The following is a 17,809-nucleotide window of genomic DNA, read 5'->3' as shown; positions in this document are numbered from 1 at the left end:
TTGCTGGTTCAAATCCCCTGGACCAGCAGGAAAGTGAGTGGGGAGGGGAAGGACACGCAGCTAGTGAGCTGGGTTTGTGGGTTTAATGTGTGGATGGGGCTCTTTGTTTGTGTGTTGGCATGACAATTTGGTATCGTCCAAACTGAGCTTTTCAGAAACTGAACGGCTGTCCCTCAATCCTTTTTTCAGGGGCAGAAGGGGGACCCCGGAATTTCTCCTGGAAAAGCTCCTAAAGGAGAGAAAGTGAGTACTCCACCCTCCTAGCGCTGCTCTACGCCCAGCAGTGTTATTTCAGGCTGGTGTAGTGTAGTTTCAGGGTAGGGTAGTGACCTAGAGCTATAACTAGTGGTAGTGACTCTAGTGACCCTTGTGACCCAAGTGACCTAGAGCTTTAACTAGTGGTAGTGACTCTAGTGACCCTAGTGACGTAGGGCTTTAATTTTGTAGTGTTGACTCTAGTGACCTAGAGCTTTAACTGGGGTAGAGACTCTAATGACCCTAGTGACCCGAAGCTTTAACTTAGTGGTAGTGACTCTAGTGACCCTAGTGACCCGAAGCTTTAACTTAGTGGTAGTGACTTTAGTGACCATAGTTACCTAGAGCTTTACTTTTGTAGTGGTGATTCCCAGTGAGTGGGAGAGACTAGCGAATCTATTGACCCTGTGCTTTAACTAGTGGCTTAAATTGAGTGGTGGTGACCCTACTGACCATAGTGTCCCAGTGCTTTAACTGAGTGGTAGTGACCCTAGGTCCCAGTGCTTTAATTGAGTGGTAGTGGCCCTAGTGTCCCAGTGCTTTAACTGAGTGGTAGTGACCCTAGTGACCCTAGTGTCCCAGTGCTTTAACTAAGTGGTAGTGACCCTATTGACCCTAGTGTCTCAGTGCTTTAACTGAGTGGTAGTGACCCCAGTGACCCTAATGTCCCAGTGCTTTAACTGAGTGGTAGTGAGCCTAATGACCCAGTGCTTTAACTAAGTGGTAGTGACCCTAGTGACCCTAGTGTCCCAGTGCTTTAACTGAATGGTAGTGATCCTAGTGTCCCAGTGCTTTAATTAAGTGGTAGTGACCCTAGTGTCCCAGTGCTTTAACTGAATGGTAGTGTCCCTAGTGTCCCAGTGCTTTAATTGAGTGGTAGTGACCCTAGTGTCCCAGTGCTTTAACTGAGTGGTAGTGACCCTAGTGCCCCAGTGCTTTAACTAAATGGAAGTGATCCTAGTGTCCCAGTGCTTTAACTGAATGGTAGTGACCCTAGTGTCCCAGTGCTTTAATTGAGTGGTAGTGACCCTAGTGTCCCAGTGCTGTAACTGAGTGGTAGTGACCCTAGTGCCCCAGTACTTTAACTGAGTGGTAGTGACCCTAGTGTCCCAGTGCTGTAACTGAGTGGCAGTGACCCTAGTGTCCCAGTGCTGTAACTGAGTGGCAGTGACCCTAGTGTCCCAGTGCTGTAACTGAGTGGTAGTGACCCTAGTGCCCCAGTACTTTAACTGAGTGGTAGTGACCCTAGTGTCCCAGTGCTTTAACTGAGTGGCAGTGACCCTAGTGTCCCAGTACTTTAACTGAGTGGTAGTGACCCTAGTGTCCCAGTGCTTTAACTGAGTGGTAGTGACCCTAGTGTCCCAGTGCTGTAACTGAGTGGCAGTGACCCTAGTGTCCCAGTGCTTTAACTGAGTGGCAGTGACCCTAGTGTCCCAGTGCTTTAACTGAGTGGTAGTAACCCTGAGGCTGAGTCAGACGGGCTCTGGTGTCTTTTTGCGGAGGCTGAATGAACACAGTGTGGAACTCTGATGTTTGTGTGTCCGTTCGTAGGGAGATCCTGGATTTCTGGGTCCTGTTGGTTTATTCGGTGTGGAAGGTCGAAAGGTAGGTCGCCTGATTACTGACCAACACAACAGATACAAGCAGTGCCCTCTCTCTCGCCCTCTCTCTCGCCCTCTCTCTCTCGCTGTTCTGATTTTTCCATGTTTTTTAGAACCTCTCTTTGATACACACACACACACACACACACACACACACACACACTATTTTTGTCAAAGCGCACAGACACACACACACTTACACTCTGCTGTGTAACTGTGTGTGTGTGTTGCCAAGGTAACGGGGTGTAAACACAGCAGGGAATCCCCATTGAATCTTTCACAGTTGTGACTCAGAATCACCCCTGCCTCTAACACACACACACACACACACACACACATTTCAAACAAGGCTTCTGAAAGTCACTGAGTAGGCCACTATGAATAACTTTCTTTGTAATGACTGAGTGAGTGTGTGTGAGTGTGTGTGAGTGTGTGTGAGTGTGAGTGTGTGTGTGTGTGTGTGTGTGTGTGTGTGATACAGCTGCTCGTGATTACTGTAAATGTCTTTGCCAGACGTTTTGCTGTTCTCAACACTTCTGACAGCTGTGTGAACATGGAGTGTGTGTGTGTGTGTGTGTGTATATATGTGTCTACTGTGTGAGCATGCGTATACTGTATCGATGTGTGTCTGAGTGTGTGTGTGTGTGTATGTGTTGGCACCCTCTCGGCCCCATATGTTTCTGGTTGTGTGTGCACGGCGGCAGACAGAGACATCAGAATGTAGAGGAGAGCCGGTGGAGAACCGGCAGACCGCAGAGGACGGACAGACGGGGGCATGAGTGTGGGAACGAGGGGGCAGATAATAAACGGTGGACTGATGGACTGAGGGTGAATGGACTGAGACGGCCCAAATGGAGCCACTGAAGGAGTTCGATGTTCTGGGAACACAGTAGCTATTAGATCATCTAGAACTTTTCAATTACAACAGCTTAACCCCTCACACTCCCTCATAATCCACTGTGAACTATTCAGTATCTAAAATAAACTATTAAGACTTTACTATGAATTAGCCAGCATCCATTATACATTCTTTAGTATCCACTTTGTATTATTCATTATCCGCTATGAATCATTCAGTATCTACTATGAATTATTCAGTATACACTATGGATTATTCAGTATCTAAAACAAACTATTAAGACTTTACTATAAATTAGTAAGCATCCAGTATATATTCTTTAGTATCCAGTATGTATTATTCAGTAACTACTATGAATTATTTAATATCCTCTATAAACTATTCAGTACCCGCTATGAAATATTCAGTATCCAGTATGAATTATTCAGTATCCGCTATGTATTATTCAGTATCAGCTATGAACTATTCAGTATCCGCTATGTATTATTCAGTATCAGCTATGAACTATTCAGTATTTGCTATGTATTATTCAGTATCCGCTATAAACTATTCAGTATCCGCAATGTACTATTCAGTATCCACTATGAATTATTCAGTATCCACTATGAATTATTCAGTATCCACTATGTATTATTCAGTATCCGCTATGAATCACTCAGTATCCGCTATGAATTATTCAGTATGAAACTGAAGGGTCCTACAGTTATGGTTGCAGAGGCTAAAAGCTGGAGAGCTGAGCTGAACTCAGAGGCTCTCTCTGAGCTGAGCTGCATTCGGAACATCTCAACACTGGCAGATTGGATTTAGCGTGAAGATTGTGAAGTTTCTCCTGTCGTCATGGAGATGAGCCTTGTTTTGGACCCAGCTTGTCTAGAGCCTGACCCTTGGAGATGGTCAGTCTGAGAATGTGCCAACAGAGTGTGTATGTGTGTAAGTGTGTAAGTGTGTAGGGGTGGGGTAAGTGGCTGTGGACCTTGCTGTTATCAGTCACAGGTTGCAGTTAGATTCCTCGGCTGGGGCGTCAGTGTGAAACCCCTCCTACCAAAGCTGCTTCGGGTCAGCTGTGGTCGACCTGAGGATATGTGACCAGATAGAGCTTGAGGTGCCCTACACCGCTATCAGTAATAAACATACCGGAAATATGATCAGCTACTACAAATTATTCAGTATCTGCTATGAATTATCCAGTATCCAGTATCTACTCAGTATCCGCTATGAACTATTCAGTATCCACTATAAATTATTCAGCATCCACTATGAATTATTTACTAAATACTAATTATCCCCATTATAAATTATTGTATCTACTAGTGCACTAACAAACTACTATGAATTATCCACTATGAATTCTTCAGTATCTATTATGAATTATTTACATTCTTTGAATTAATCAGTAACGTCTAGGAAATCACTCACTATTTACTTTTATTCAGTTAAGAAGTACTGCAGATTACTCAGAAACTACTATGAATTATTCAGTAAGTACTGCAGATTACTCAGAAACTACTATGAATTATTCAGTATCCACTATGAATTATTCAGTAAGTACTGCAGATTACTCAGAAACCACTATGAATTATTCAGTATCCACTATGAATTATTCAGTAAGTACTGCAGATTACTCAGAAACTACTATGAATTATTCAGTATCCACTATGAATTATTCAGTAAGTACTGCAGATTACTCAGAAACTACTATGAATTATTCAGTAAGTACTGCAGATTACTCAGAAACTACTATGAATTATTCAGTATCCACTATGAATTATTCAGTAAGTACTGCAGATTACTCAGAAACTACTATGAATTATTCAGTATCCACTATGAATTATTCAGTAAGTACTGCAGATTACTCAGAAACTACTATGAATTATTCAGTATCCACTATGAATTATTCAGTAAGTACTGCAGATTACTTAGAAACTACTATGAATTTTTCAGTATCCACTATGAATTATTCGGAGGTTTCAGCAGTTCAGTGAAATCTGGCATTACCGACTCTTCGCTCGTTGAACAGTAGGCCTGTTTCACCCCCGACCCCAGAACCCCTCCGTGACACTCGTGCACACATTCAGTTCAGTGTGAAAGGCCTTATTGAGGAATACAGGAGCGAATTGCTTGGGCGTGGCAGGACACGGTTTACCACATTTGGAGTAAAACGGGCTTAACACCACACCGTCCCCCAAAAAACACCACGTGGATGAATATGGTAACCGTTCGGGTAGGAAGCCTTTCTCTGCGGTTACAGACAGGTCAGTCCTGAGGCTCGTACACACACTCGTCTGGTTAACACACCGTGTCGAAGAGAACTGCTGATTGAGATTAGATGTGTGCTGCATTTACAATTCAGGAATAGGTGTGTGTGTGTGTGTGTGTGTGTGTTGGCTGGCTTGATCTGGGAATGGGCTTCAGATTTTTCCATGGAAAACACTGATGAGGGAAGCAGACGTCCCTCGAAAGAGCAGCAGAAAATGTTGTAATTTCACAGCCTTGGCTGAGAGGAGTGTGTGTGTGTGTGTGTGTGTGTGTGTGTGTGTGTGTGAGAGAGTGAGTGTTTGGGTGCTTGTAAGCGGCGTGTTTTGGATCTGAATAGGTTTCCAGACACTGACGGGTCAGAAAGAGTCCTGCCAAAGCTTAACTACACCCTTCACAGTACAGCATAGCTGTTCCTCTCAAACACACACACACACACACACACACACACACACACACACTCTACTTCACCTGCACAGCACTGATTGTACACACCTAGTTTCTGTTCAGAAGTAAGACGAGAACTGCAGCAAGTGGAATTTTACTGCTAAGTGCTGCAGTGTGAAGTCTGTCCTGAAGGGGGCGATCTCAGCACGCGAGCTGCGTTAGTGTGAGCCGCTTAAACTCAAATACCGTGATTCAGCAAGAGATCACAAGCAGCGAGAAAGGTTAACGCTACGGCTGTGGAGCAAACCTGGAGATAGTAATGTAAGGGGAGGTCATGTGACTGGAACGTTAAATGGTAAAAAGGTCACGTGGAAGTCACATAGGTCATGCTAAACATTAAAAAAAGGTCATGTGACGCAAACAAAGGTCATGTTAAACATTAAAAAAGGTCACGTTAAACATTTAAAAGATCTAAACCAAGGTCATGCTAAACATTAAAACAAGTCATGTGACCGAAACAAAGGTCACGTGATGAAAAAGGTCACGTTAAACGTTAAAAGGTCACGTGACTGAAAAAGGTAACATAACATTAAAAAAGTCCAAACAAAGGTCACGTGACCAAAACCAAGGTCACGCTAAACATTAAAAAAGATCACGTGACCAAAACCAAGGTCACGCTAAACATTAAAAAAGATCACGTGACCAAAACCAAGGTCACGCTAAACATTAAAAAAGATCACGTGACCAAAACCAAGGTCACGCTAAACATTAAAACAGGTCATGTGACTGAAACCAAGGTCACGCTAAACATTAAAACAGGTCATGTGACTGAAACCAAGGTCACGCTAAACATTAAAACAGGTCATGTGACTGAAACCAAGGTCACGCTAAACATTAAAACAGGTTATGTGACCGAAACAAAGGTCACGTTTAACATTAAAGGAGGGATTTGGTCCAACTTTTGCTCTGTTATTATAATTAGAACATTAATATTCATGAACAGCAGCTCTTCTAATACCACGTTATTCTACATCAGGCTGCAGATTGTTCCACCAGCTCGTTCTGAAAGAGCAATGTTCAGGGTTCATGGAAAACCAGAAAAGGAAACAAAAACACACACACACACACACACACACACACACACACACACACAGACCAGTATTCCAGTAGTCAGCAGAATCCTGCACAGGCACGATGACGTCTACACATGCAGATACACACAAACACAAATACAGTAAATGCTCTCACATAAAAAAACACTCACACATGAAACGCCCTGAAACACACTTTTCCCCTGTTTTACACACACACACACACACACACACAGTGGAAAAAATCTCGCAGTTTGGGCTGATTGGCAGCAGATGGGGTCTATGATTATTGATGGAGTCATCCTTAGCAGGAATGTTTGCTGCTGTGTGTGTGTGTGTGTGTGTGTGTGAGTGTGTGTGTGTGTGTTTGCACAAGCTTCACGTCTGCTATGATTATTAGCAATTTTCCATGTATTTGAAAACGCTGTTTGGATAGGTGTGATGCATTACTGCAGTTTGACCCTTTAAAGCCTGAAACAGCAAATAATGACCAGATAGTTCAAATAATAAAGAAATAAAGAAATAAAATGACATCATTTTTGGAATCATATTTGATACATTACTGTAATATCTTACATTATCATTATTATTATTTAGATGTTACGTAATTATTTTTTTTCTACATAAATCATGATCAACATTCTGACCTCACTAACGCTCTTGTTGCTGAATGCAATCAAATCCTCACAGCAATGCTCTTTCTGCAAAATCCAAATCCAAAAGTAGAAAGCCTTTTTCCCTGGACAGTAGAGACAGTTACTCCAATAAAAGCACGACCAGCTTGATTTCACAACACCCTTGATTTCAGAAGAAACAGTGAACGAGCAGGTGTCCCAATACTTTTGTCCATTTAGTGTACATTCCTAGATTTGTAAACTAGGTTTCTAAATGACCCGAAAGCGTCACACCTGGCTTTAAAGGGTTAAACAGAAGAGCAGGAGTGTAAGTAGCCGCAGAGACGTGTGTGTGGGGTGTCATAACGTTTTTTGTTTTTTTTTTCTCTCTCTTCACAGGGTCAAAAAGGTCATCCCGGACCACCTGGCCTCCCAGGAGAACCAGTGAGTCTCACTCACACCCCCACCCCAAACACTGAATCATCGCTGTGCTCGAACCCCAATACTATCCCTCACCCTAGTCCCAATCCCAAAATCCCAACCATGGTCCAAACCCTAACCCTGTTGAGAATCTTAGGACAATCATCATCAAACCGCCTGCCAGTTCTGACCCGTCAAGGCATTTACTCCACATGACCTCTGAAGGTGTCCTGTGGTGTACGGTAGAGAGGTGTGTGGGGCCTCCATGAGCATCATAGAACATCCCAGTATGGTTCCTGTAAAAGTTCTGAGCTCTGACTAAACAGGTAAAATAATTCTCCAAGGCAAGTGACCGATCAGCTGGACAGCTGTAGACGCCCAAATGTAATATGTGGCTTAATAAACATGAGCCTACTGGCACCATGCTGGGCTGTAGAGGGGTATATAAAGCCCCCCAGCATTGAGCTGTGGAGCAGTGGAGGAACTGTGCTCTCTGGAATGATGGTGATGGTGGTGGTAATGGAGCTCCATCCAGTACCTTTGGATGGGATGAGGTGAGGTGAGGTTGGGTGCTGATCATCCATTAACCGAATGCAATCAAATCCTCACAGCAATGCTCTTGCTCCAAAATCTAGTAGAAAGTCTTCTTCTCTGGACAGTAGAGACAGTAACTCCAACAGAAGCAGGAGCAACTCCATTAATACCCTTGATTTCAGAAGATACGATTAATGAGCAGGTGTCCCAATACTTTTGTCCATTTAGTGTACATTCCTAGGTTTGTACACTAGGTTTCCTTCTGACCCGAAAGTACACACACATTCCCACTCACACACACTCATCCTCGTTTCGCCCCCTCCATTCCCACAGTGTGCTGAGCTCATCGTTAAGCAGGATCGCAAACACCTGCTAGTGGACAGGCGGACACACACACACACACACACACACACACACACACACACACACACTCGTGCATATTTTGACTGTTTGAGCCATGTTTTGTTAGAGGGGTTTATCTCATCATAGCTGAATGAGGAACGTTCAGAAGTGACAACCCATGAACCTCCTTCAAAAGAACAAGGGAAATGGACCGACTCCAAAACCCCAAAACTGTTACATCACAGTCTTGACTCGTTTTATTAACCCCCCTAAAAATGGACGCAAACCCGACCTCGGATCTTTGCTAGTTCCAGTGTTACTGAAGCGCAGCATATCCCTGTGAGACTCTGGTCGTTATGGGAATACAGGTTGCTATGAAAACCAGGCCTTTCAGTGATCACAGCTTTCCCTAGATGGCACCATCCAGAGAAGGGCAACTCAACAAGGGAAGAAGCTGCTGTCAGGGAAGTAAGTGGGAACCCATGCTAGGCTAAAAGCTAGAAACAGAGAAAGTGCCGCTTGGGGGAATAGCGTCGGAGAAGTGAAGCAGGGCAAAGCAACCCTTTAGGAAGCACCTTTGGGAAAACGTCCCCATTGCTAGGGAATTATTGTCGAGGAGGAGGGCTGCAGGTGAAACCAGCTCTTAGGCTAGCACCTATGGGGAAGAGTGCAGCCCTCTAGAGTGTCGCAGGGACAGGTGCTCTTCAGGAATGCACCATTGGAGAAGTTAGGGGTGTCCTGCAGGTGAGCTGCAGCTTTTGGACCAGCTCCTTTGGGGAAGCACCCTAAGGGAAAGCACCTTCAGGGAAGCAATGTTGCGAAAGCAGCTTTCTAGGAAGCGCCGTGTTGCAGGGACAAGCTCCCTTCAGGAACGTACCATCGGAGAATAGTTGCCAGGGAATCATTGTCAGGGAAGTGCCGCAGGAGAAAGCAGCCCTCTAGGAAGCGCTGTTAGGAAAGTGCTGCAGGGACAAGTTCCCTTCAGGAATGCACTATTGGCCAATTGTTGCCTGGCAGGGAAGTGCTGCAGGTAAAAGCAGCCCTGAGGGGAAGCACCATCAGGAAAGCACTGTTGGGAAAACTGGCCACCACCCTTGGAGAAGTGCAGCAGGGGAAAGCAACCCTCTAGGAAGCGCTGTTAGGAAAGTGCTGCAGCTTCCTTTTGGGAACGTACCATCGGAGAACAGTTGCCAGGGAATCATGGCTGTAGAGGGTGCTGCAGATGAAAGCAGCATTTGGGGAAGTGCTTCAGGGGACAGCACCACTAGGCCGCCTTCGGGATGCACCACAGGAGGAAAAATTTGCCTCTGGGAGAAGTGCAGCAGTGAAAATTGCCCCTTTGGGAATGCGCCACTCTGGGAACCACTGGGAGTCCCGAGACCCTTGCTAAGTAATCTGTGCCTGCAGAGAATTCTGAAGGAGAGTTCCCCTAGGAGTCGAGCGAACAATCTTCAAATGACATCAAGTGGCAATCACAGGGGTTCAAGCACTGAGCGACATCATGGAGTCAGTGTAACTCAACTGAGGGGCAGTTGACCGGGCAATGATCAGGGTCTCAAAAGGAAAGCTTTGGACACAACCCGAAGTTGCTCAACAGCTGGCGGGCCGAATCTGATTTGCAGTGCCGTGATGCTCATAATGAAGCAATATTTACTCATGGAGTTTAATACCTGTAAAACATCTCTCTCTCGCTCTCTCTCTCTCTCTCTCTCTCTCTCTCTTCGCAGGGTGAACTAGGGCCTGATGGAAGTACCGGTGCCAAAGGTTATCCTGGCAGGCAGGTGCAGTAGATCTTCTTCTGCTGTGAAGTGTGTGTGTGTGTGTCTGATTGTGGTTGCGTCCACTTGTGTACATGAGTGTGAATAAGTGTTGGTGAGCACCGAGAGCAAGTTCTTCACCTAGTTCTTGGTCACGGTTTGTGTCTCCATAACATTAAAACCGCTGCCAGGTCAAGTGAATAACACTGAAGTTCTAGTTCCAATGGCACCTGACAAGGTATATTAGGCAGACATTGAAGATGTTGACAAGAACCAAACTGTGATGTTCTAGATAGACGATTGGGCCAGAACATCTCCAAAACAAGCATCAGGCAGGTCTTGTGTGGTGTTCCCCTCCAGTATGCAGTGGTATGCAGAAAGGACAACCGGTGAACCAGTGAACCCAAGGCTCATTGGTGTAATCCCTGGAGGTCCCACCTCAGCTTGTGGAGTCCGGGCCTTTGTGTATTTATGACGATGTCATTAGTATAGATTGGTATGATGAGTTTCTGTCAATGGCAGCAATGACCCAATTCTTAAAGATCAAGATGTTTGCAGGTTCAGAGAGGACGTAAGAACCGCTCAGGGAGAAACGTCACGTCCGGATCTCGCTGTTTTAATGTTTCAACATTTCAGGCCTCCTTTTTTTATTGGGTTTTGGGAACTGGGGCAGGGTAAAAAGCTCAAGTTCCTCTGCACAACATTTGTGCATCTTGAACTCGTAACGATGGTTCCAAAACAAGGAAGCTCCATTTTTTTATACGTTCAACCAAAAAAGGGAAGGAATCGAGGAGTTGCCGTTTTTCTTATTATTATTGCTAAAATGCTAAAAGAAAGAACATGGAGAAAATGCCACTTCAGTTCAGGCTGAGAAGCCTGTTTGGAATTTATACTAAAAACACTGGATCCCAGCCCCAGTCCTGGCGACTTTTCCCAGCGATTTTTCAGCCGCTTTTCAGAGGACACCTCCAGAGGTCTTGCCTCAATCCATGGAGTCCATGCCTCAACAGGGCAGCTGCAACGGGACGGGGGTTTTAACGTTATGGCCAGTCTCATGCGTTCGGAATGGTATCCGGTGTGGTTCTTCAGACTGGTTGATGTATATCCTAACCAAGACTGGAAGCCCAATCATTGGGGTTCATTAAATAAACTAACTGAAGTCACTGTAACGTCCCTGATTGTCCCCTCTCTGTTTTTTCTCAGGGACTTCCCGGCCCGATAGGTCCTCCTGGGCCAAAAGGCATGCGGGTGAGTGCAGTTCAGCTCCTCTCTTCACGTCTTCAGCAGGAGAACACCTGTAGTTGCCTTTGCAAAGCTGCAGAGCCAATCAGAGCTGTAGTCGACTTGGGTTGACCGTGACTCTATTGTGTCCCCAGCTCTCTGTGTCCTCCTGTCCCATAGAGACTACAGACTGCCCGGACTGCTGTTAAAGTCATAAAACAGTGTGTTTGTTTGTGTGGGTGTGTGTGTGTGTGTGTGTGTGTGTGTCCATCCCCAGGCTTGCATCCTTTCTGATGTACACAAATGCAATTTGTATTGCAGGCACCACTGTTCCAGTGCATATGGAAAATGTTGTGTACACACACACAAACACACACACACACACACACACACACACACACACACACACACACACACACACAGTGTCGTGTTTGCAGCGGAGCCGTATTAAAAGCTCTTTATCAAACTTGGCTCCGCCCCCACTGACTGGAATTTCCTGTTTAAAATCAGACTGAGGCCCTGCTGTCTTTAGCCCCCACCACCCCCAAACATACACACACACACACAAACATACACACACACAAACATACACACACCACCACCACCACTTGAGCTAACCTCTCATTGGTACACATGGCTTTACCTTAGCTTTCAACTATTACAGACTTTTGTTGTTGCTTTGAAAGTGTCCATATAGGATGTATTTCCTTGTGTGTAGGTATGTGTGTGTAGGTATGTGTGTGTGTGTGTGTGTGTGTGTGTGTGTGTATTTCCGCTCCACAGTTGCCACAGCGAGTCATCATCGTGTGTATCCCTGGTGTGAGGGTATGTGCCCTTGGACTACATTGTGGAGGCCAGCACCATGCAGTCCATGGGCATATACACTTTCCTCAAGGCCTGCCTCTACCTCCGCAGTGAGACCCCCACCTCATCCAACCCATCCACCCGCCCGTCTGTCTGTCTGTCTGTCCGTCTGTCTCTCTATCTGTCTATCATCTATTCTTATTGCCCTGCGAATCCGAGTGGTCTCAAAGCAACTTTCTCTCTCTGTCTCTCTGTCTCTCACTCTGCAGGGTTTCATTGGGATCCCAGGTCTGTTTGGTTTACCTGGCCCTGATGGTGAAAGAGTGAGTTCTGTCGTTTTTGTACTCTCGTTTGTAATATGTTGTGGCCACAAGATAATATAATGAGGCCAGGAGGTGATACGTTGAAGTGCAGTATGTTGCCCAAATATGCTGAAGTCTGCAAAATAATCTGAGCTAATGAGATTGTTTACTGAGGTTACGTGTGATTTATTGATACCACAAGATAATCTGTTGATGCCACAAGAACACTATTATTGGCAGCAGGCAATGGTAGCAGCGTGATACTATATTGAGACTGACGATATCTAGATGCCACAAGATGATACAGTGTAGATGCCACAAGATGAAATATAGATGCCACAAGGTGATACAGTGTAGATGCCACAAAATAATATATAGATGGCACAAGATGATATATAGATGCCACACAATGATGCTAGATATTTAGATGCCACAAGATGATACAGCGTAGATGCCACAATATATAAAGATGCCACAAGATGATAGTGTAGATGCCACAAGATGATATGCCGTAGATGCCACAAAATGATATATAGATGCCGCAAGATGATACAGCGTAGATGCCACAATATATATAGATGCCACACAATGATGATAGATATTGAGATATGGCGTAGATGCCACAATATATTCATGCCACAAAATAATATATATAGATGCCACAAGATGATATAAAGATGCCACACAATGATGCTAGATATTTAGATGCCACAAGACGATATCTAGATGCCACAAGATGATATGCCGTAGATGCCACAAGATGATACAGCGTAGATGCCACAATATATAAAGATGCCACAAGATGATAGTCTAGATGCCACAAGATGATACAGCGTAGATGCCACAAGATGATATATAGATGCCACACAATGATAGAAATTTAAATATGGTGTAGATGCCACAAGATAATATATTGATGCCACAAAATAATATATAGAAGCCACAAGACATTATAAAGATGCCACAAGATCATATATAGATGCCACAAGATCATATATTCATGCCACAAAATAATATATATAGATGCCACAAGATGATATATAGATGCCACACAATGACAGATATAAAGATGCCATAGGATAATAGATGCCACAAGATGACAGTGTAGATGCCACAAGACGATATCTAGATGCCACAAGATTATATATAGATGCCACAAGATGATATACAGTGTAGATGCCACTAGATGATATATAGATGCCACAAGATGATATTCAGTGTAGCTGCCACAAGATGATAGTGTAGATGCCACAAGACGATACAGTGTAGATGCCACAAGATAATATATTCATGCCACAAAATAATATATAGATGCCACAAGACATTATAAAGATGCCACTATATATTGATACCACAAGATGATGATATACAGATGCCACGAGATTCACTGTCTTGGGACAGTGCAGGGTCTAATGATAAACCATTATCCCACTTTCCTACTGAACCAAAGTCCCCCAGTTCCAGCAAGCGCACACACACACACACACACACACACACACACACACACACACAGTGACTCAACCTGACAGCATTTAATGTAATATTTAAATATCATTTTGTAATGTCTCTCTCTCTCTCTCTCTCTCTGGTTTCAGGGCAGTCCTGGTCCTCCAGGGAAGAGGGGCACGATGGGTACGCCGGTAATGTTTTGTCTTAACATACTTTATCATGTGTGTGTGTGTGTGTGTGTGTGTGTGTGTGACTAAGAATGGTGTGGTGTGTTTTTAAGTGATGTACATATGTGAATGTGCGTCTGTGTGTGTGTGTGTGTGTGTGTGTGTGTGTGTGTGTGTGTGTGTGCGTACCAGGGCCCAATTGATTTGAAAATTGTTTTTTTCATTTCAAAGAAATCTAAACTTAGAATAGTATATAATTTTAAATGTTTATTTAATACATTTATATTAATTAGATTTTATATTTACAGAACTTATGCTTAGAATTTTATAGAAATTAAGTTCATAATTTTATGGAATTGTACATTTATTATTTGAAATCATTTTTAGAAAGTTCAGAACTGCACAGAATTTTAAATGTATGAATATAAGTTAATATTATTATAGAATTTCAAATGTATGAATATAAGTTAATAATATTATAGAATTTTAAATGTATAAATGAATAGCTTTAGTGGTCTGATTTTCTTTATATTTATATATTGGGGTTTTTTGTACTATTATTGTTATTATTTATAATAGATTGTGATGGGGCTTTCGTTCAGCTTCCTTTACTTCAGTCAGTATTACTGCAGTACAGTTACATTAGCAAGCAAAAGTTTGGGCACTCCTGGTCAAATAAACCTCTCTCTGTGAATAGTTACAGTAAGGGAGCAGAAGATGAGCTGATCTCACAAATTCCTTTAATATTTCAATCAATATTTTTTTTTCTATTTCTTTTAATTCCAAATATGATCAGCTAAGAGTCTCTCACTTCTTGTTTGGCGACCACTCTCCCTCCAAAAGCTTCCTCCTCTGTGCGGTTCTTGGGCCGTTTTGCTGCCCTGCTCTTCTGAGGCCCCTCCACGGATGTCTGATGATGTTCTGGTCAGGGGGACTGTGAGGGTCAAGGGGAAACCTTCAGCTAGGGTTTGAGGTCACTGGCCAGAATCTGCTGGTATTTCACTGAATCCATTCCTCCCTCCACCAGCGAAATGTTCCTCATGCCACTGGCTGCAACACAAACCCAAAGCACGAGCCATCCACCCTTGCGCTGAACAGTTGAACAGCGTTCCTGTAACAAAGTTCTCTGTAACATCTTCAGCCCACAGAGCATGGTCTTGAAAATCAGGCTTGTTTAGACGTTCCCTAGATTACGTTTGGCGCTGAATTTCGAGCGGTGCACCCCCACTCCAGAGTCTGCTCCATGTTCCTGAAGGTCACTTGGAGGCTGGAGGATCTGGTTCTGATTGGACTTTCGATCAATCCCACGAGCAGATCGCTCTGAAAGTCCTCCTCTGCTGGACCTCCACTGGACCTCCATCATTCCATCATTTCGTAATTCCATTAGAAACTGAGGAACCCGGCTCCTGAAAGAACGCCCTCTGCGTTTGGCAGCTGCTTAGAGGAGCCCATGGCTGCTGATTGTTGGGACGAGGTTCGAGAGGAGGTTTCAGGCCTTTTATGGAGCTCATGAAGTTCAACCAGGGGTGCCCAAACTTTTGCCCTTTTGCCCTTCAGCCGAGGTCATTGAGTGTTTTTGATCTCTCTCTCTCTCTCTCTCTCTCTCTCTCTCTCTCTCTCTCTCTCTCTAAAGGGTTTTCCAGGAGATTTTGGAGAGAGGGGTCCACCGGGAGCCGACGGGGAGCCAGTAAGTCAAGCTCCACCTTGCCGTCATTGATCTTCTCCTTTCCGTCCTCTCTCTCTCTCTCTCTCTACACACCACAGACCGCCCCCCGCCCCCCACTTTTGCCGCCCCAACTGCTCTGACCCATCGAGGCATGGACTCCTGAGGCATCTTGACACCTTCAGACCTTCAGCAGCAGACCCATCTTTGAGTCCTGCTTAAAGAGGTGAGGTGAGGTGGGCGGGGCCTCCATGAGCATCAGTTAGTCTAAGGCACCCACTGACTCGTTGTCCTTCCTTGGAGGATGTTTGGTAGGTGCTGACCACTGCTTATCGGGAACACCCCACAATGAGACCTGCCCGACGTTCTGGAGAGGTCCTGACCCAGTCTTCGTCTAGAATATCACATGTCAGCATATATATATGATGCTCATGGAGGCCCCGCCCACCTCTCAACTTGCAGTGCCTCTCTCTCCACAAGACCTCTGAAGGTGTCCTGAGGTGTCTGGACACCTACCTTCCAAAGTCTTGTAGAGTCTATGTCTGGAATGGTCAGATCAGATGGACTGAGGACTGAGGGATACAGCAACCTCCACACACACACACACACACACACACACACACACACACACACACACACACACAGGAGATAATGAGAAGTCCATATGTCCACACAGATTCTCCAGTGTTAGCTCTGTACCCCAAAACATGCTCAGTGTGGGGCCTTGTCTTAGGTGTGTGTGTGTGTGTGTGTGTGTGTGTGTGTGTGTGTTGTTCTGGACGTCACTGATGACTTTAATAGGACTCCAGAATGCAGACCGCTGTGTTTTCACCACATTCTGACATAAAACACCGCTATTTCACTTGGCCGCGCTCAGTTTTCCATTAGCCAACACATCACACACACACACACACACACACACACACACACTCCACTTTGGATAAGACCTTATTTACTGCTGAGGTATGTACACCAATCAGCCATAACATTACAGCTGAAGAACGTTGATGATCTGGCTCTGGGGGCTCCTGGCTGTCAAGAGGCGGGTCTACATGTTGGTCAGCGAGTGAATGGTCAGTTCTTGAAGGTGCTGAAGCAGGACAAATGGACAAGCGTAAGAACCTGAGACACTTTGACCAGAACCGGAATCAGCAAGCAGGTCCTGTGGGGTGTTTACCGGTATGCAGGGGTCAGTACCTACCTACCAAAGGTGCTCCGAGGAAGGACAAACGGTGGAACAGCGACAGCAAACCCAAGGCTCATTGATGCTCCGTGGAGGCTCCACCTCAATCACCTCACAACTTACAGGAGTTAAAGGCTCTGCTGCGAACACAGCAGGACACCTTCAGATGGCAGTAGAGTGTTAAGAGCGTCCAAAGGCTACTACCTCATCTGTTAAACATGGTGGTGGAGGTGTTCTGAAACCTGCAGGAGACATTTCCTCACTTCCTGCCCAAGATCCAGAGCTTAACCTCTCATCTGTTAAACATGGTGGTGGAGGTGTTCTGAATCCTACAGGGAGGTTTTTCCAGACCTCCAAAGCTTGGTCTTAGAAGAGCGCCTGAGTTAAGGTCTTCGGTGGCAAAGCATTCAGTGATGTTGAGGTCTGGACTCTCTGGAAATCCCCCCCCCCACACACACACACACACACAAAGGGGTACTATGTAGCGTTCACCATCCGACTCCTCCCACGGTTCATTCAGAAGCTCCTCTCGGATTGGTCCGATTTAACGAGCCCCCGTTTAAGCGAGGCCCCGTCTCAGGAAGCGTTTAGAGGGCCTTCTGCGGAGACAGGAAGTGCCGCATTGCACACATTCTTATTTCCTGCCTCCAGCCATTCCTCTGTTCCTGAAAGCAGGAGTGAAGCGGCCTTTTCATCCTTCCGTCACACCAGGGAGGGAGGAGGAAATGGGTTCAGCACGGCATGGCAGAGCCAGCAACAGACCGGCTCTGTGTGCTAGAACACACACACACACACACACACACACACACACACACACAGTATACACTTGCACACACTCCGAAAGGCATACTTGTATAGGCAAGTAGGGTAAGGGCATGTGGACCTTTCTTATTTCCCGAACCCAAAC

The 17,809-nt window shown here is 45.0% G+C and overlaps 1 protein-coding gene across 2 annotated transcripts in view; it reads left to right on the top strand.

Annotated features, from left to right (window-relative positions):
- The window catches only part of col27a1a (collagen, type XXVII, alpha 1a), a 71,827-nt gene that overhangs the window by 19,287 nt on the left and 34,731 nt on the right, over positions 1–17,809 (top strand). For both annotated transcript variants that reach the window (XM_072662623.1, XM_072662622.1), the window contains exons 6-13: positions 190–243; positions 1,807–1,860; positions 7,460–7,504; positions 10,084–10,137; positions 11,317–11,361; positions 12,408–12,461; positions 14,036–14,080; positions 15,690–15,743. In XM_072662623.1, the coding sequence (XP_072518724.1) occupies positions 190–243; positions 1,807–1,860; positions 7,460–7,504; positions 10,084–10,137; positions 11,317–11,361; positions 12,408–12,461; positions 14,036–14,080; positions 15,690–15,743 (405 nt within the window). The remainder of the gene's footprint in view (positions 1–189; positions 244–1,806; positions 1,861–7,459; positions 7,505–10,083; positions 10,138–11,316; positions 11,362–12,407; positions 12,462–14,035; positions 14,081–15,689; positions 15,744–17,809) is intronic.

The sequence above is a fragment of the Salminus brasiliensis genome, chromosome 18 (assembly GCF_030463535.1).
Source record: "Salminus brasiliensis chromosome 18, fSalBra1.hap2, whole genome shotgun sequence".
NCBI classification, from domain to species: domain Eukaryota; kingdom Metazoa; phylum Chordata; class Actinopteri; order Characiformes; family Bryconidae; genus Salminus; species Salminus brasiliensis.
Note: the sequence above shows the minus strand (reverse complement) of the source record. Positions and strands in the feature narration are given on the sequence as shown.